At 45.1% G+C, this 20,332-nt stretch overlaps 1 protein-coding gene across 8 annotated transcripts in view; it reads right to left on the bottom strand.

Annotated features, from left to right (window-relative positions):
• Positions 1–2,172: 2,172 nt before the first annotated feature.
• The window catches only part of kcnip4a (potassium voltage-gated channel interacting protein 4a), a 123,429-nt gene continuing 105,269 nt past the window's right edge, over positions 2,173–20,332 (bottom strand). For 6 of the 8 annotated variants that reach the window (XM_029252074.1, XM_018759619.2, XM_029252073.1 and 3 more), the window contains 7 exons: positions 14,919–15,043; positions 8,156–8,225; positions 6,785–6,855; positions 6,218–6,325; positions 5,958–6,062; positions 5,806–5,868; positions 2,174–5,176 (listed from right to left, as the gene is read on the bottom strand). In XM_029252074.1, coding sequence (XP_029107907.1) covers positions 5,129–5,176; positions 5,806–5,868; positions 5,958–6,062; positions 6,218–6,325; positions 6,785–6,855; positions 8,156–8,225; positions 14,919–15,043 — 590 coding nt within the window. In that variant the 3' untranslated portion in view covers positions 2,174–5,128. Of the gene's footprint in view, positions 5,177–5,805; positions 5,869–5,957; positions 6,063–6,217; positions 6,326–6,784; positions 6,856–8,155; positions 8,226–14,918; positions 15,044–16,301; positions 16,404–20,332 lie in introns of all 8 variants that reach the window. The other 2 variants (XM_018759617.2, XM_018759622.2) reach the window with 2 other exon arrangements.

The following is a 20,332-nucleotide window of genomic DNA, read 5'->3' on the forward strand; positions in this document are numbered from 1 at the left end:
ATCAGCGAGTCTCACAGTGATACAGCATTCTGGTAGTGAAATGGAGCTCTGACCTGTAAAACCCAGCTATGGTCTGCGGCTGTTGCTGTGGATGCAGGTGGAGCTCAGCTGGTTCTGTGCTGCTGCTGACTGTCGATCCTCCTCCCGGCCAGCGTGCCGCACCGTGTTCAGCCAGCCCCTCAAGGCCATGAGGGAAACGCTGCTCAGCCACACTGCTCGCATTCTCGCCTGCTACAGGAGGAACTGTGCCAGCCCATCCTCCATGAGTCAGGTGAGCACCCCCTGACCAGTATCAATCCCAACCATACACACATACTGTAAGACCATACACACACAAGCACCTGCATTGAGAATGGTCAGTGTCACCCTGCATATGCCAGCTGTGTATGTTCTCCCCGTGTTCGCATGAGCTTCCTCCAGGTGCTCTGGTTTCCCAGAATCCATCTGGACTTGCATATTGCACAGCAGATGTAATTTCAGCATTGGTTAATATTATGATTCAGAATTATTTATGTGATACTTTTCCCCAAAGTGATTTATAGTGTGAGGGTTGTATATTAAGCTGCTTAAACTGATTTACCCATGTACATGTATAGAGAAGGGTAATTCTGTATCAGTTCAGGATAAGTACCTTGATGAAAAACACAACAGCAGGAAGGGGTTTCACACTCAGCACCTTTGTCTGTAACCACTATGCCACCTGCTGTCCCATGATCCACGTTATGATTCCAAGGCTGGAGCATGAACTAACCCACTAACTGCAGGTCTCGTTCTGCAGTGGGCAGATTGTCCTGCTCAGAGAGACAGTGTTACCTGCCACCTGGTTCTGGCCCCTCACCCATCCCCTCTATCCACAGCACGACATTGACAGGGTCAGTGGGGGCATCCCAGCACCAGTCTGCTGCTCTCAGGGGCGTCTTTGCAAGCGGAGGCTCTCCCTGCTGGAGAAAGGGCAGCAGTTCCTTCTATGGGTGGGCATGGCATGTTCAATGACCACGTCGACACCAACCTGGTGAGGCAGCACCCCCTTGGGGCAGAAGTGTTTCCACTTCAGTGGTTTTCAGAAGAAACAGTACAATAATGGTTATTTTTGATCGAGATTTAAAAACAAGACAGACAAATAGATATTTACTAAAGAGGTATATAGCAGAAGTCATATTTACTATCATGGGAGTTCTGTATTTTTTTTCGAGCAAACAGTTTTGTCAAAAAAAAAAAAAAGTCATAGTCTCTGTGTCATCAGTAAACCTATTTGCTTTGCTCAGTCCATGTTGCCGCAGCTGGACACCTCCCAGTGTAAGAGCTCGCTCCATCATGGACCTCATTGCGCGGCAGCGGCCGGCCCCCGTGAAGATATAAAAGAATGACCTGCTGATGTTTCTGTGAGGCCTACCAAGCAAACACACGCAACGTCACTTTATATTCCGTGTGCTGTATGAAAATGCCATAGCGGGGTTCTGTCGGACACCAGTTGTCGTGTGGCTCTTGTGATTCCAACCCCTGATCTGTGTGACTCCAAGCTCACAGCTGTGAAGCAGAAGGACAAGATGGAGAAGTTGTTTCTTCAGCACCTGGTGGAGGACAAGGGTGTCTACGGGGGTGCCTCCTACATGGACTTCCTGTGCCACGTTGACTGTGAAATCCACCAGCTGCTCACCTGAGCCATCATACCCCCTGGGCTCCACCCCTCTGAGACCGGAGATGAAACGGAGGGACCCGAGTCCACGACCACAATGGAGGTTTCAGCTCAGTCTCATTGCCCTTCGTTATCGACGGCCACTGACAAAGTACCAACTGTTACAAGGTCTCATTGGCTGAGCAGATGCTCAGCAGCCTTATACACATTTTGGCTATTAAATTAATAACTTCCAAAATTACTGTGTGTGGAAAAAAGTGGAATTATTTGCTAGGTCATAGTTTATTTTACTTCGATTTTGGTTCTTTTGCATTTCAACTGTGATGTGTGCCGGGTAAATCAAAGTAAATCTTTCATAGGCTCCAAAAGTGTCCGATTCCAGTAAGACTTGGTCTCCTTGAAAGGAAATGCCTATTTGCACTTGGTGAATATAAAGTACACTTTTTACACATTTTTTTTTTTATAAATCAGCATACCAGAATGCAGTATTTTTTTCTACTTTTATTAAAAACATTCACATGATTTTTTGGATTTCTAAATCAATGGAAACTTAAACAATTAAGGTTTGTTATTTTTACATTTACATATTGTGTACTGTTTGCACCCAGCGTACAAACCGAACATGTTCCCAGACGGCCCGAATAATTTTCATCCGATGGTGCGTTGAGATTCTGTAGCTTTTCAAATTGTGTCAACGGTGTTTAACAATCAGCACCTTCACAACATGGTTGGTGTCGAGAAGGTAATGGAAACTTAATTCTTGAGCTGGATTTCTTTCTGCCTTTAAAAATTTCTTTAAATGACTTTATTAATTCGGTTCTGTACAAATATATTTCACTATCGTTATCTGATGCGAAGTGCTTGTATGCATGGGCAGCAAGTGGGTGGAAATGGTACAACTCAGATTACTTTCTAACCGAATGGACCTGTTGCTATGGTTACTTATTTGTGTATGCAAAGGGGAGGGGTTTGGCATCAGTGCTATTTACATTTCTACCAAAAGTGGTTAAAGAACTATTTTCCTTAACCATGTAATTTGTGCACAGCTCCTGCAGTTCTCTCATCTGTCCTAATGGGGGCGCAAATGCCAAGCAAACGCTGTCGAAACACACCTGCTTTACAGCGAACACACTGAATCCGACCACACCTGGTTCAGAAAGCGTGTAAAACACACTCTAATATCCTAATAATGTGAAAATACGCCAGTTAAACAGCATTTCAATAGTTCCAAACAGAACTGCTGAAAGTAAATGAAATTAGTTTGAAGATACAAATCGTGATAATAAGGCTCAGACGACATTTTCCTTTGTTATTAGCGAAAATACCTTTTAAATATGGATCTTTTTAATAAGTATGGATACCGTTAACTAGGCCCGCGTTGTTTCAAGGCTTAGTGTGAACCCACTGACTTCACCCTCCACTCAAACGCACATTGGCTCAGTTGCGGTAATTATCTCCTGCAGGAGAATTAGAGAAATCAGATAAAAATGTGAAGGGGAGGCGGTGGGATCGCGCTGTGCCGCGTGCCTGTTCTTGGTCCGTCTGTCCTGCGGTGGATGGACACGCTTGGAAATGACGGAGGATAAGTAGCTCCGATCCACCAATGCCACCAAAACTGTTGGGCTAAGATGTGGGGCTGAGCAAAGCAAGGAATATGTTTCTTAAAAAAAAAGAAAAAAAAAAAAACACCCTTTCCTTTACATTTGCTCATCTTATTCCATAACCACATAACGCAGGTAATATTACAGCGAGCTGCTTTTGAACATCGTTATCCAAACTACACATAAAGCAACTGCGTGGCACTGTAACCGGCAAATAAACATTACTATTAGTTAATGCCCAAATTACCATTCTAATGTTGTACACTAGCTCCTCATCTTAAACACACAACTCGGACCTAAGATGTGTTTTTTGGTATTTTTGTTTGTAACTCCAAAGTCAGTTTTACTACTATTGATCAATAAAGGCTTAACAACACAAATGGTCCTAACATTAATGAAATGTTGCTATTTATAATTTCATTAATTAAATTATTAAGTTCAAGATGTATTGAAATGAAAACAAATAAACATCAACGTTCAACGTTCCTTACGTCGTTAGTGATCCTAGAACACCAGACACTGAGCGTAAACGCGGAATTAAGGCGGTCTTTCGCGCCTCTTCTATTTCGGAGGCTCTTTACTGCCATCTATTGGCTCGGGGGTTAAACACAAGTGGCGTTTATTCTGCAGAAGACAGAGATTTTCAGAACTCGATCGATGAAGACAATTCAAACAAGAATAAACACTAAAAACTGTGTATCTTTGTGACTCGACTGTCAATACCCCAGGGAGTCAGTATATTTAATGCGTAAAATAACAGAGTGACTGCTGTACATTTGTCGTTCACAAGGCTGTAGAAAAGTAAAGAGCTGACCTGTTCTGGAATATTCTCGAAGTGACTGCGTCAGTGACAATTTCTATCCTCCTTACAGACTCTTACGCACAGTTACAGTAAATCCAAAAGTCTCACTTCATCCATAAGTTGCCCTGCCACATCTCTCCTATTTTGAGAACACGGTACATCTTGCTTGGCAGACGCTACAAAACAAAAGAAAGAAAGAAAAAAAAATACAGTGAGACTGAATTGTGACTTTTCATAAATTCAGTTGGCCAGACAACACTCGTATCTAACACAACATACCCCAAAACTGTGCTTCGTATGCCTCGCTACACAGAAAACAGCTTGCAAACAAGTTCATCACTTCATTTATTCATTATCTACAAGTGTAGAAAAAGTGTCCCCTGCAGTCCATCCAGAGTGGAGTAACAGATCGTAAAATTTCAAGTTTGATCAACCCGAGCGACGGAGAAAATACTTTTATAAACATGCCGCTATACTATTTCTACCTGACACGGGCCTAGAGGCTGATGAACATGGTGGAGGAAGTTTCTTGGAGGAACAGGCGGCAGGCGGAACAAGCACAGTAATCGGACCGAGCTGAAGAAAGCGGTTCAGAAGACCTCGGTTTCCGAGGCCGGTTGTGTTGTTTGCAGAATGTAAAACTACCGCACAACCAAAAGTCCAGTTGACCAGTTAAACTTACTACTTAGATAAGGCAGGATGTAAAAACAGAGTAAAGGAAGGGAACCATGCAGACTGTGACTGGTGAAACACCAAGCCATTATGAGCACAAACGCAGAAGGTCGGCCTGGAAGTTAGGTTGATCAAACTGAAACTCCGTCATCAAACATGAAAAAGTTAGCATTTTCTCTTGCCGCCCCTTCTGAGAAACAAAACGACGAAGGACGATTTGTGGGCTATTCGGGGAAGAGAATGAACTAAAGGGTGAACGGGATTCAACATTTTGTAGATGTACGGTCGAAACAAGCTGATTTTGCATAATTGCCCACTTGCGCATCCCGGCATGCGTGATGACGTGATGCGGTATGGAGCCAAAGGTCTTGCGAAAAACACTGTCCCGGAGGAAGGGGCCCTGGCATCCGGCTCTGCTTAAATGACGTTTTCAAATAGCTGCATGGATCGCATGATGTTTTCGTCCTGTGAAGAGAAGAGCGAGGAATGTGACGTGACGCGACACTAGAACCCTGAGGACCCCCAGCAGAGCTTCAGGCCTAAGGTGTCTCCAGGAACAACACACCAGTGGCAGGTCTGTGATGGGCGACAATACAATATTTTCACTCACATACTTCAGTTACCACCGCAGATTCAAAATAAGTGAAGAGAATGTGGGTGACACGGTGGTGAAGTGGGTAGTGCTGGTGGCTCTGGTTTCCTTCCACAGTCCAAAGACCTGTGTTTCAAGTGGATTGGTGACTCTAAATTGATCTCGGTGTACGTGTGTGTGTGTGTGTGTGTGTGTGTGTGTGTGTGTGTGTGTGTGTGTGTGTGTGTGTGTGTGATTGCCCTGTGATAGACTGGCGCCCCGTCCAGGGTGTACCTCGCCTCACACCCTACAGTTCCGGGATAGACTCTGGAACACCACGGCCCTGCACTGGGCACGCAACTATTGATAAGGAATGGATGAGTAAAAGTGAAATTGAATAACTTAAGAATAGATAAAGCGACTTTATTAAAAACTCAAAATTTAACGTGGGCACTGTGGAATGCTGTTCAAATTGTATGATTCAAGACACTGTCCCAGCGAAGGATCCAAACGGGCAACTTACGTTCTGGCAGCAGTCAATGAACTCATCTATGGTCACCACACCGTCCTTGTTTTTGTCCATTTTCTGCCAATAAGGTTGGAGAGAAAAGGAGTTCGGTAAAAAGTTTTTACAGATTTCAAGGCAAAATCGCACATTTTAAAATGAGAAGTTACCTGGAAGAAAATCTCTACGTGTTGTCTTGGTGCCTCCTCCTTCAGTATTGGATACGTGCATTTTCCCATCATGTCATAGATGGCTTTCATAATGTCTAGCATCTCCTGAACGATAAAAAAAGAATTCAGTAATATTCCATACAATCCACATTATTCTATCACTATAATGGTCGTTACTAAAGAAAATCAAGTAAAATAAAGATTTATATCAGATTGAGTGCTTTTAGCATTTGATGACTGCTATTCGCATTTACATTTACCTCTTTCGTTATATATCCATCTTTATTAATGTCGTAGAGATTAAATGCCCAGTTGAGCTTTTCCTGAACTGAACCACGCAGCAGAATAGACAGTCCCATCACAAAGTCCTGCGGCAGAGACACAGATGATCATCTCCCCTGGTCGCAGACATTTCCGCGATTTTACCATAAAATCGCCGTTTTCATAGTGTAAGACTTTTACAGAGAACATCCTGACATCAGGAAGCACAGAGACAGAGCGGAGACGATGTCCCCCATGGTGTGCTCCTGTGATGCGTTGTTCTCATCAATGTGAATGACATATGGCCGGTGAAGAACAATACGAGGGATTACACTGCTCTTTAAAGTTTCATGCATGCATATAAATAGGATTCAGAAATGTGTATTGTTATGTAGCAAAAATAAACACAGAGGAAGGCCTTTCCCCAATACAGACACACACATCAACAGCATATGCGTTGCTTTAATTATTAATGCCACATTGCTCTTCATTTTAAACAAGCCTTTCGTTAATTATTTCACAGGTCTGGAAGATGGAGCTCGGCGGCGCGAAACGGCCGGTCTCACCTCGAAACTCACAGATCCGTTGTGATCCGTGTCAAAGGCGTTGAACAGGAAGTGGGCGTACGTCGAAGCATCTGGAGTGCCAGCAAAGAGCATTTCAATCAACAACGGCAACACCGCACAGAGCCACTGTACAAGGTGTCAAATGTAATAAAATGTTTAGGAGGGGAAAGCATAATTTAACAACATTATTTCATGTAAATTATTTAATCATTTCCCGTAAATCCTGAAAAAAAGTTTCTGTTGCTTTTGATGCCCCAAGCCACGGAACCCAAGAGTGTAGATTTCGCTTACATGAGACATGCTGCAAGGGGTGAAAATCATATACAGGAAGCAGATTTTAAAAAGTCGATATAAAACAGAGTAAAAGTGTACATTTCTGTGTAAACAGACAATAAAGTCTTATCTTATCTTACATGAAACAATAAGACGCAAGTGGGATGAAAACCCACTCGGAAAAAAACGCGGTAAGGACCCTTTGCCCTTGTTTCACGTATGTGGACACATTTGCCATTTTTCTGCGTGCTCTTTCTGTCTCTGTGGTGCTGCTGTCTTGTTCATAAACCCGTGTGGGCTGAACTCATTAAACAGGAGAGGAAATTTCCTACCACGGTTTTACCGCACCATAAGCAAAACGAACACGTTTTCGTTTTTTTAAAGTTTTTAAAAACTCTATTGAAAGTGGACGTGTGTTCTTAGAGTCACCTTTGTGTTCTCCACCTAGGGCACATTGTGTGTGAGCGCAGCAGGATAATAACTGGGGAAACCCTTCAGTAGGAAGCTCCGTAACCTCCTCTCGCTGTTTGCTAAGCCTTTGTCCAGGAACACATGCCAGGCTGTTGAACATGACAAAGCTCAACGGGCAACAGCAAAGCAGCACGCATACAACGCTCTTCTGCAGAGCGACCGCTTTCTTTCAAAGAAGCGAACGCGCTCGGCACCGCGCCTCCATCACCATCAACACTCGACGCATTCATTTCCTATGAGATGGTGATTTTGAAGGCTGGCTTTCTGAAGTTGCCAAAACGAGGTCATAAGGTCAAACAAATCGCCACTGCATGCGCCCAGATATCCTTTAGGTCTGTGAAAACAGCCTTTCCAAAACGGCGCATTTCGGTAATTGCTTTGGGATCTGCTGTTTTGTCTTTTTTTAGAGTTGAAAGGACCAAAAAACAGGGATAGGAAACTTCTCAGAGACATACTGTACTGCTTCTTGTAGAGACTCACTGGGTGGATGAAAAGTACCGTTGTTGTGAGGAAGTAACTAATAGGGGCGAATTCCAATTTTCCTGCAAACGCAGGGCAATTTCACAAGGGATGGCCGTGCAGCGTCAGGTTCTGCCCGTCAGAAGTAGACGAGGCGTCTAGACGTACCTCCCTGGGGGAAGAACTGGGAGTAGATGTCTTTGAAGGTGTCTTCGTTGACGACTCCGCTCGGACATTCCTGAAGACAGATGGGAGCAAACACCGGAAATGCTCGTTCACACTTGAGAACTATTGCTCAGAGATGATGGAAACTAATTCCAACACGTAGTGGTAGGTTTTACATTTAAAATCAAAGTTTCAGTTAGACGTGCACCAAAATACTGTGGATTTTAGCGTGAAATGAGAAGTTTGTCTCATTGATGCTTCTATATTTAACAAATAAACTCACCTGTGATGATTTCCTACAGACAAATCTATATTAATGCTCCCTGAATTTGATAAGAAAGTTTTGTGATCATAGAGCTGCACTTGATGTAGAGTTCAACTAAATAAAGCATCAAAAAAGTATATGGATGAATACAAAACACAAATGGAAAATAAATGCATTCAGATGTAAGTCATTAAATCTGTTTACTGCGGTTTACCCGGCTGATCTCAGGATTACAAAAGTGGAAAATGCACACAATGGCACAAGTCTAAAAATGGCAAAGCTGAAGGGCCCCGGTGCTCAGGAAAAGCTGCGGACTGTCCAAAAATTTCCAAAGTGTCTCACTGAGCTCCTTTATAGCCCGACACTTTCCTAGCGGCTGACTGTGTCAGTTCAGTGTAATTTTTTTTTACGTATATTTTTATAGAGTTAGAAACTAACTCTTCACCCAGTGTGGCTCTTTCTCCTACATATCACATACTTTGCTTTTAACGCACCTGATCGCAGTTTAACGGGACCGTGTTTCAAATTTCAGTTTGTGATTACAGACCGGACGCAAGTGATGCATACATGTTGCACATGAATTTATGCGGGACCATGTCTGCGTTCTGACACGAGGCATCTTCCCCATAATGGAATGCAAGGAGTTTCAAGTGCATCGTCTTATCCGTTGTAGCAGCCAAGTACAGAGACCTCCACGGAGAAACCATGAGACGCAGTCTAAAGTGACACGTTCAGCCATGTCATGAGGCATGCTCAACAAACGGTTATTGAAACTGGATTGGATCCCATGACCACTGATATGGGAGAGGTTCCACTGCCCCAGCTGAGCCTCCCACCAAATCCGAAACGTGACAGGTTTTCCATTAGGCCGCGTCGCTGATTGCTGGGGTCGGTGCCGTTTGTCCGGTCACAGCTCGGCTCCTTGTCAAGGCACCGCATGATTTGCGGCGTGAAAAGAATATGAGGAGGTGCGAACCGGAGGCGTGGACAGCTGGGCAGATCGCGCGAGAGCCGAACTCAACTCGGCTGAGATGCATGTAATGAAAAGCCACCGAAGGTGGCGTTCTGGAACTAGAATATCGTCCATTTCAGAGTAGACAGGAATGAAGCGATGCAGTTGGGGGATCCACGCATCAGGTGGAGCCATTATCTCCAAAAGCCCAGAGGAAAAATTCAAAGAGCAACACGAACATTCCTACAATGAAAAAAAATCATCCTTTTGAGTGAGCGCCAACATTCGCTCAATTTATACCGGGCTTCTTCTGGTACTATTATGTTCTAGTCATATGAGCTCGGGTGCACAGGGTGCAAATGACTCCAAGGGTAGCTTTCACCACATACCTGCTCTTTCCTGCACAAAAGAGTCAGACTTTTGCAAAGAGTTCATGAACAAGTCGAGAGGAACTTTAAATACAAAGAGCAGAACTGGCCCAGTAATATCCCCAGTGCCGATAAAACTAATCACTGCACTGCTATCATAATGCATTGATGAATAACTGTGCGGTATTAAGTGGATAATCATCGCATATTTCAATAATGATCATAAAATGAGAAAGGCTCACCCGAAAAGAAATAAAATGCACATCTAACAACTTTGACAGATATTCCTTGAAACTCTTTTTAAATTTTGGACCCATGATTTTGCTCCATTGCTAGAAGTACAACATTTTAATGAATCTAACTTTGACACGTACCAGTTCAGCACATGATTGCATTCACAGGCTTGGATCCAAAGGGAGGATTTTCTGGAACATTCCAAGTCTGTATCATCCATACAAGGGGATCTATAGGAGCATGTGGGAGTTGGGGCTGCGCATTGCAAAGCGCCTGGTGTCTGGCACCACTCCAGCAGTTTCGCTGTGAAGGTGAGGTCACAATCCGGAGAAAAGGGAAATGTGGCCGACTGCTCAAACTGCTTTGAAAGGAAAAATTTGTACAATTTCACTGCCATCATAACTGAACCGCCATCAAACTTCCTTATATCTTGCTTTCAAAGCAAAAATGAACAGTGGCTTTCAAGACCCTTTTGTACTTTTGATAAAAGCAAAAAATACATCACAGAGTTTAGGTACTGGCCAGCATTACAGTAATGTACTATAATTCTATTACAACAAGCTGTGTTTTCATGAGGCATGGACATTTGTATTCATCTCAGGAATATCTGTGGTGCAGGAGCTCATAACAAATACTGGGAAAAACTCTAAGAATTACTCAAACTTTGAAAAGTAACTCACAAATGCCTTTAAATAACAGAACAAAATAAGAATAACAACTTCAGCAAGAGCGGAAAAGCCAGTGAAGGTCTGAGCCGTGATGGCGAGGAGAGTTTCCATAAACACAGCTGTACCTGTGTGCCCTGCGGTGTTCGGAAACAAGAGCCGTTCCGATCTGTGGAACCCCGAGAAGCTGTTTATGAAGCAGCCCCCGAAGAGACAGGCATTGACACACTGGGACTGTGGAGTATTGTGTTTGTCTTACACACTGCCTGCAGGATCTGCCCCCCTTATACGGCAATGGCAATAGGTGACACAAGGCACACGGGTGCACGCACGCTCGCTCGCTCTCGGAAAGGTCGTCCCAGGGGCCCGGGACTCTATATAAGGAGACCGCTCAGTGTCCCATAGAGACATCAGTGCTGGAGATGTTGTCCAGCTAGACTGTGTGAAAAAGGTGTCCTGCTCTTCACAGTAGATTGTGTTAATATTTTTAGCTTTTGCCACATTTACGTCTGTTCCGAGGTCACTAAAAACATGTGCATGCAGGGGATCGTCAGACAGAAAGGAAACAACATCTCTGAGGTTGCTCGAAAGGCTGTAGGTTCTTTTTTCTGGCACTAATGTGGTGGAATGGGCTCCCAATGTCCCTGCTGAATCTCTTCCTGCACTCAAGAGGGGTCTCACACCCATCTCTTTCAGAACCACTTTTCTCCTGGTCTCCTGACAGCTCCACAAATGAGTCCAATGCCATCGGTTGTGATTATCAATGTATTTGATATCTGAATGTAACTTCTATAGGCAGCTACTTGGGGGATGTGAACCAGCAACATGCCGATATCAGAAAAACGGGCTGTGAGCTGACGATACTGCGTCTGTCCGTGTCTAAAGCTCTTTGTTTGTTGTCGATGCTCCTCTGTTTACTCTCAGCTGCACTTCATTTTGGAGAAATGAGGCTGACAAATAAAGAAATGTAAATCAAATGGACAAAAACGCACAGCTGTCAACTTTTCCTCCTCTATGCCGAGAACTATTTTTGAGAAATGTAGCTGAAAAACTTTCATCTTCTACATCAGCACATGATTAGTTCCCTTAAAATAAAGAAATAAATAAACGGGCAAAACAAGAAAGTAATTTCAATAGCAATCTCAACATGTCACAAATCCTTTTTCAGCAACGATCAGGGGAAAGAAAAACAACCCCCAACTTTCACTGGAATAACTTCAAGGCAATGTTCTGCAAACCTCCCACAATGTGAGCGAGGTTAAAGTGCTTCGTAGCAGTAAATTGCAGAACAGAAAGCGGTCCGATCCGAACTGCACTTGAAGGGGGTGTGGCCGAGGCATGGCAGTCAGAGTCATTGTGGAGTCAAGGTTGCCATCATCGGGTTTGTCACGTTGTGCCGAGATGGAGCGGCCGAGTCCAGGATCCCTCTGGGAGATGTTCCAGCAGAAACATTCTGCCTTACTGTCATTCGCACGGGTTCCGCCCTCATGGGCCCCGATACACAAGTGGGAAACAGTCAAGAGAGACTTTACCATTGCCACCCCCTAGCGAGCACTTGATGGTTATTGCACTCGTAACTAGACAACACGCAGCTGTGATTGAGCGAATCCTGCAGAGACGATGTGCACAGCAGTTCCACAATGACCACCTTGTTTTTGTGGAGGGGCAGAGTGACACAACGTATAGTGTGCATGAGAACGCATATCGCACATGTTCAGATGCACCTGGACACGTCATCAGGTTAATACCTGGGGGTCAATGGGTGTGTCCTCGAAAAGAGGAGTTTGGAGCCCATCGGGCTGGGGACCGACTGGGAGCTGGATATACAGGGATTTTGGTGAGGCTTTCGTGGAGCTGCTGAGCTCGGGGCTTCTTCTGGTCAGATTACGTTCTAGTCATATGAGCTCGGGTGCAGAGGTTGCAAAGCGGCACAAGTCGGCCCGTCAGCCTGCGGTTCGAGGCATTCACGATACAGAATTGAAAACAGAGTGAAATTCGAGCCACGAGGCAAGGCCTCCTGCTTCTCTTAAATGCTCATGTCACCCAGAGGGACTCTCAGCTCATCCAAAGCCGATCCTGGGCACTCTGCCAGCACAATTTGAGCTCACACTCCATACTTCAGCTCTGTTTACAGAAAGGCAAATGTTCTGTGTTTGGGTGCTTGGGTGATGTGCGGCAGGTGTGTCATCACTCCTTAGTGGCCTGCAGACATGACTCCTTCACATGATGCTTGTTCGTGTTGCACTATTACTTCTGTGGGGTATAAAGCTCCTACCGAGCGCTTCTCTGCAGCACGGGCAGCAGGTGGCATAGTGGTAAGAGCTGTCGCATCACACTCAAAGGACTGATGCTCAAATCCCACTCCTGCTCTAGTGCCCTTGATCAAGATACTTACATGGAACTGAAACGGTAAAAATTAACCAGCCATATAAATGGGTAAATCAGCGTAAGTTGCTTAGTGTACAAACCCAGTTTCTTTGAGAAAGGTGTTAGGCAAATGAGTAATTACTAACTTGCAAAGGAACCAAAAAAAGATTAAGAAGTTTAAGTCGGAAGAGGTCTCTTCCTAACAGTTTATCTGTCACTTTGCAGGTCATAAGCGTGCAAATAAGGCAGGACATCATTGCCTCAAGTGACAAGTCTGGTTCCTTTACTATATTTCCTAAAAACAAATGTATTAATTGTCACCAAACTTTTCTCACATGGTGACATTAAGTGACAGGAGCACAATATGCACTTTTGTGATGATCACTCATCTCTCCTATTAATAATGTACAGTATCACACGTCAACAGGTGATGTTTTCTTGACTCTTTCCACTGAAAGGTTTACGAGGTTAAAAAACACTCGCTGTCACTGAGGTCATTATACATTATCTTTATCTCTTGAAAGCATAATACTGAGCCTTATCTCTGGGCAACACGCTCGAGGTGACATTCTGATCTGTTTCGGGACCCACGCACTGAGGTCACCAGAAGAGCGGCCTTGCATCCGCATACCTGGGTGAAAGACGACAAATCAAACGAGCGCGTCCAGGGAGAGGAGATTGAAAAGGACGCCTCGCAGCAAGGTTACGTCCCAAACACCTTTTTTCAGACTCACTATCAGCATGTTAGCTTGTAAGCTGTCAGTAAGAGCGCATCCATCCTGCCCGAGAGCACCGACATGAGTGGAAATGCCAGTGTGCACCACGGTAATGAGGACAAAAAATGACTGACGCTATTGGACAGGTCAAAGCCAATAAACACGTTTATGCTAATAAGGCTCCAGAGGTTTGCAGGCAAACTGAGTCATGAGGCAGGAACCTGATACCTCTGAGACTTTTAAATGTGCCTCCGCAATAAGGGTTGCCAAGACGCACGCTGGAAATCCGGCAATTACGCCAAATTTGCCCGAGACATGCAGGCGGTCGTCTGCTCGGAATATTAATATTAATATTCATCATTTCTGAAAGTCAGTAAACAAAGGAAAAAAGAAACCAAGACTTGAAAACCGATAGAGGGAGCAAGACATGAGAAGTTAGAGGTCAGTGATTAGTCTGTCCATTGTCTGGTACTTTGTTGCATTTATAATAACCGATCAAAATGCTTCACTGTTTACTCTTTATATTTGTGAAAAAAGGCTGAAGTGGAATAGAATGAAAAATGAACGGATAAACAGAAGCTTCTCCTAAAATCTCTCATGTGCCTCTCCTTGGGCCAGTACCCAGGTATAACCAGGGTAATAAAGTAGGAATAATAAGAAGAAGTTGCAGAGAAGGAGAAGGTCCTTGAAAAGCAAAGAAACCATGGAAGCAGCGATGAGATGAAGTTTCCAGCATGTAAAGGTCTGTTGGGTCAAAACCCAGCCGAGGGTCCTCTTTACACGGCCGGTGGCTACGTATTGTCAAGTGAGTAATATAGTGGTTCGAGTTGGCACATCCCAACTGAAGACAAGGTTCGAATCCCCCTCCTGCCGTAGTGTCTTTGCCCAAAGTACTTACCCTGAATCAATACAATAAAAATTACCCTGCTGTGCAAGTAGGTAAATAAATGTAGCAGCTGAGTTAGTAAAGCTGATGTCGCAAGTCGCCTCGAATAAAGGTTTCGGATTAAGAATGGTTAATAATGAAGACTGCTGAACACGACAAAGCACAGGAGGCTCGGAGTTTTACGCCCTTGTCAATTCCCGCTGCAGTTGGGGTCCTTTGGGGGCAGAGAGAGCCTAACAGCTCTACTGACTGGGTTACATCAAACATTACACAGTATTTCAGCGGGAATACCACGGTGAATTCCATCACTCACATTCTTGAAGCCCCGATACAGGACCTGCAGCTCCTTCCTGGTGAAGCGAGTCTGGGCCTCAAGCTGCTCCAAGCCTTCGGGTCGGTGGCGCACGGCAGACAGCTCCAGCTCATCCTCCACGCTGTCTGCAAAGAGACGGATAGAAAGAGGAAGAGTGGCATCCAACTAGGGGCACTGCGGTGATGTGGACTCGGTAGCTGGGATCACAGTAAGGACCACGGTCCTCATCTTCCCCCGCTCCTCATTCAGAGGTCATCGCATACACACTGAATTTTTGCCAAGGTTCGACAGAGAAGCTGAACAGCCTTCACCTATGTAATCCAGGTCAGGAGATCAGAGCAGCTTTTCCATTATGGTCTGCTCTCTGTTGAGGGCACCTGGGAAAGACTGAGTACGGCAAGCAAGTTCCTCAAGCAATGTGAAACATGTCTAGCTAGAACTTCCAGAAATGTTCGAAATTCAAAGCAATGCTGAGTTTTTACCATAAGAAGGCAGTTCAGCACTTCTAACATAGTACACCCAACTCCCGGATGCTGGGACTTGGATAGGCTCATAGCGACAGTACATTTCCTCAGGTAATGATGACACCATCAGTCACGTCTCGATACCACCCGTTCTGGACCTCTGCAGCTCCACTGGATCTGGTACCTGTCCAGTTCTGATCCACAATGTGAGGAGCAATGTGCTCCAGATGATTATGCAAAAGAGTCTGGACGAGTCACTAGCCAGCTTCACCTTCAACCATTAGATGTGTGTGCAGGCACTGGAAATCAGAGGTGTGCAGGGAGCAGAACATCACCTTTGAGTAGCATGAATCTGAAGCTGGCAGCTGCCTTTTTGGCCAGTGGCCGGCCCTCTCGGAGCGTCCAGCCAACATGTGGAGGAACGGCTCATTAAGAGAGTGATCAGCCGTGTGCTTTGGTCATGCTGGTGGTGCGGCTGTAATTAACTCCTGGAGGCGAGTGATGGATGAGGGAGCGAGAAGCTTGTGATCGCGGGCACAGGGATGCCGTGGGTGACAAAGCCAAAGAGCCAAGGTGTGTGTGCCATCCCAGAAGCCCTTTCCCCCGTGCCCACGCCAGTCAACTCTACACTGACCACTAAGCCTCGGTTTCAAGGAAACCAATCCTTAATCTTCTTAACACAGCAATATCCTTCAAAACATCCATATGGTCCTCGCCGCATTATGATCCGACCTCAGACAAACAAACAAACAGGTGTGAATAAGATTTAGCCAAATTCTCTAGAGCCGAGAGAAACAGGGAGGCGAGAGAGAGCTGGAGACCCATCTATCCAAAGGGAAGTCTGATGAGTGAAGCCCACGGTCCACAGCGTTACACCACCCAGATATACTGTACGTAGCAGAGGAAAGAGGGCACTTGCTTTGGGTACGAGCCGATGCCCTTCTGCCCCCCGAGCATGGAATGAGCTTCCTGAGCTGGGCTTTCAGGCCCCGCTTGTTGCTGCTCTGAGGGTAGATGAAACCTAGAAGATACAGCACGAGTCGTGGTTAAAAAGAGATCGCTCAGCACAACGGTGGCATCAGGGATGGGGAGCCTTGGGAGAAGGTGAAATTCACTCAGGACAACAACCAGGTGAGATGAAAGGATATAAATTAAACCCAAACACTTGTGGGTCATGTCCTTAATAAAAAAACGCTTACAAAAGACTCGGGTCTTTAAACAATGACAGGTTTATTTCTGCAATAACACGATCATCTGTGGTCTCCCTAAAAAATGGGAGGATCAGTGATGGAATGTAATAATAAAGGAACGATAGTGTGGTCCAGACAGTGTTTTCCTCGCCCGGTCGTTTTTCAGACCCATGCACGAGCCCACGCGACCATCGTGTTTTCCAAGCTGCACTGATAAGTCCAGAAGGATGCTGAATGCTTCCAGAGACTGAAACCTTCAAGATCAGACATACATTTATTTATTTATCTGACACTTTTGTTGGTGACTTAAAATGTGGGGGTTCTATACGAAGCTACTTCCATCGATTTACCCATTTATACAACAGGGTCATTTTTACTGTATCGATTCCTGCAAAGTACGATGATAAGGGTACTAAAGCCGGAGTGTGGACTCAATCAAGTCCAGTGGCAAACTGGACTGACTTCTCTACAGTTATGTACATGTGGGATGGTAAAGAGGTGCTTTTTGGGCTGAACAGGTGAACTTGTCCTCCAAACTCCTATCTGAATGGATCAGAAGTGACTAATGGTGTAAATTAACTAGCAGCGAGCGGAATGAGGTTGGCCTGTGTGAAAACCTGCAGTTGTCCTGAGGAATGCACTCAGCGGAGGGGGTCACAGCCACCTGTCATCACTGACACGAAACACACAGCGGCTCACACTCGTGCACGGCATGTGGTCGTATTGTACTTTTGCCTTCTGTCGGAACAAGAAAGAATTGTTGTGGGGCACAACAAGGGCCACAAAGTGACGTGTTCCAAGATGGTTGTTTTAACAAATAATACGTATTATAACAATGGAAACAGTGCTTTATGCACACACACACAGTCTGAACTGCTTGTCCCCTTCGGGGTTGCGGGAGCTGGAGTCTAACCCGGCAACACAGGGCGTAAGGCTGGAGGGGGTGGGGACACACCCAGGACGGGATGCCAGTCCATCGCAAGGCACCCCAAGCAGGACTCGAACCCCAGACCCACCGGAGAGCAGGAACCCAGTCAAACCCACTGTGCCACCATACCCCCCACTCAGTGCTTTATGCTTTTTTTTTTTAAAATAAAAAAAAAGTGTCTGGCTAAAGTGTTGAAGCATCTAGTTCATTTTTATTGATGTTATTGGAAAACACTTCTCCTCCAGGTAAAGTCGATTTCTTTTCCTCAAATGCTGATGCTTCACAGAAACACTGGACTTTTTTTCTGGTTCCATAACCTGTGACACAATGGTACCATAAGAGAACTTTTTCTACTACTGCATTCCCCTGTGCCCTTCATAACATCCTTATATTCACCACAAACGTGAGTGAATTTAAAACATCTTCTTGCCCCCCGGCTCTGTGCAGGCACGGCGTATATGTGCAGCATCTTTACATCGTGTGCACGGTATTCACTGCACTCAAGCCCCTCAGATGACCTACGTCACTTCCAGACAGGACGTCAGGCCGGTGCTGCTCACTGGGGTATGTTGAGTGAGCCCCCCATGATGGACGCAACAGCTCGGCCCATTCGGGAGCAGGATCGCAATAAACAGCACGGTGTCAGGTGTGACTGCTGTTCATTACAGATAACTGCAGCATCAGCATCGCTCCCTCGGGGGCTAAACTTGCACGTCAGGACGGCTGATGGTGACCTTGTCTTGCAGCGCATGTCTGCAGGTGAGAAAGGAGACGGATGGTCTGCCACAAGTTGTGCCACTGCACATTATTCCTTGCAATAAAGCCAAAATGAGAGCTTTATTCACACTCCAACCTGTTTCTGCAGTAACTGAGACCCATAAGACTGCAGGAACTTCCCATCAAGAACGGTGTGTCTGCGTGACATAGGCGTCACCTGCTGCGCGACCGTTCCTACACACAGAGCCATCGTGTCATAACAGCGGGCGAAATACAGCGCCGCTCCTTCCGATGTAAAACACATCTTCTTCCAGTCCCACAGCTGCACTGACCAGCTGTGATCACCATAGTCCCCGCAGCCCCACAAAGTGATTTAAAGGCTGCTGTACAGAGTGCGTTATCACCTTGAGCAGCCCATAACTACCGGTTACTGCAACAGGAGCCATGAAGAGACAGAGGGAAATTACGCGGGTTCAAACACGGCCCCTCCCGTTTTCAAGCTCAGTGGTGTCATTCAGGCATTTCTTTGTGTTGCTCTTCTGGGTAATTTCCTTCCAGCTCCTGCCGAGTTAAATATGGGCAATTTCAGAAGATCAGCAGACTCATTTCTGTAAATGCTTGCGATTTCCTTCCTTTCCTCCGCCAGCCTAATTCTGAAGTCTGTGAGACTTTGGCTCAACAGCTTGAGCTGCTGGGGGGGAATTTAGAATCTCGAGGAACAAACAGGAAAATGAAACAAGCGAATGGCTTTGTGTGCTTTAAAACAAAATAAAACCAAGGTTGACATATAAAAGGGAGCTCAAATAAGCCGTGAAAACCGCTTCATTTCAACTGAACCCTCTTTGGGACAGAAAAGCTCCCACTGAACTTTCCTTTCTGATCGGCCGAGAAAGAGCAGCTGCTGAGTATCGAGTACAGCGAATGCGGCACTGCAACGTGAAGGTGCGCGGAGGATGGCGCACTTGGTTCTGAACCTCCAGAATTGTGTGATTACACTGAGTCCAAAGCCTCATCACCTATTTTACTGTAACCACAAAGGACAATTCTCATTGTACTCCCGGAGTCGTCGGTGGACAAATACCAGAGCTCTCATTTATTTCCATTAGTGATTTATGCAGCTTTCCACCGAACTTCTTCCATTTACACAGATCATAATTATTCTTTTGCTAAGATGTACGCCGCTTTGGACAAAAGCGTCTGCTAAATGAATAAATGTAAATGTAAATGTAAAATCACATTCTACTGGTATCATTCATATGAATTAACATGAAGTAATTGTCTGAGGGTCTGACAGTACAGCCCTTTCTGGTCCTTGTACCTCCTTAACCACTAAGTCCTTGAGTGGAGCTCTGCAATGTAAAAATAAGGTGAAATCAATCAAGGTCATCAATGAGACCACCGAGGGGTGGGCAGCTCAAACCAAAGGCAAGAACGGCCGTTTGGCACAGTGTCGAGAAAGCGACTGTTTCCCAGAGCTCTGCAAACCTCGGAGGGTTAATGAGTGCAAACCAATGAGTGTTTGGACGTACGGTGACCATCCTCTGACAGTGTGACCTTATCAGACACCAATCGCCCACGAAGATGCCAGTAAAGGTACATAACCACCGAGATTTAAAGGCAATAAAGTTACACAGTAAACATGACTTGAAAGTTCGAAGTTTATGATGTCGAAGGGTATTTATTAAACATTTCACATTATCGCTGCTCTGAATTTGCTAAATGGACACCAGGCCAACTAAGACAAACAGATGCAAAAATCCTCAAACCAACATTAGCCTTTAAGCCTCATGACCTAAAGTTATTTACTTCATTAAAAGCAGCATGTAATATTGCTTTCCTACCCTTTTGCAATTAACTAAATTGCACATTCACAACATGAACCCACAGAAGAAAACACAGTACTAATAGCCAAGGCAATGGCATGTATTCTTCTCCTGGGGTGCTAAGAGGGTGCTTAATAATTGCATGGGGGCATTATACTTATGCAATAAATTAGATGCAAGTGCTCTCAGATTCATCAGGTGGGTGGGAGTGCAATAAAGAACCCTTCTCTACAAGGGTTTATTGAAAAAGGATATTAGAAACATCCTAAGTTCTGAGCTGCCACATTCTCAC

The sequence above is a fragment of the Scleropages formosus genome, chromosome 5 (assembly GCF_900964775.1).
Source record: "Scleropages formosus chromosome 5, fSclFor1.1, whole genome shotgun sequence".
In the NCBI taxonomy this organism is placed as follows: Eukaryota; Metazoa; Chordata; class Actinopteri; order Osteoglossiformes; family Osteoglossidae; genus Scleropages; species Scleropages formosus.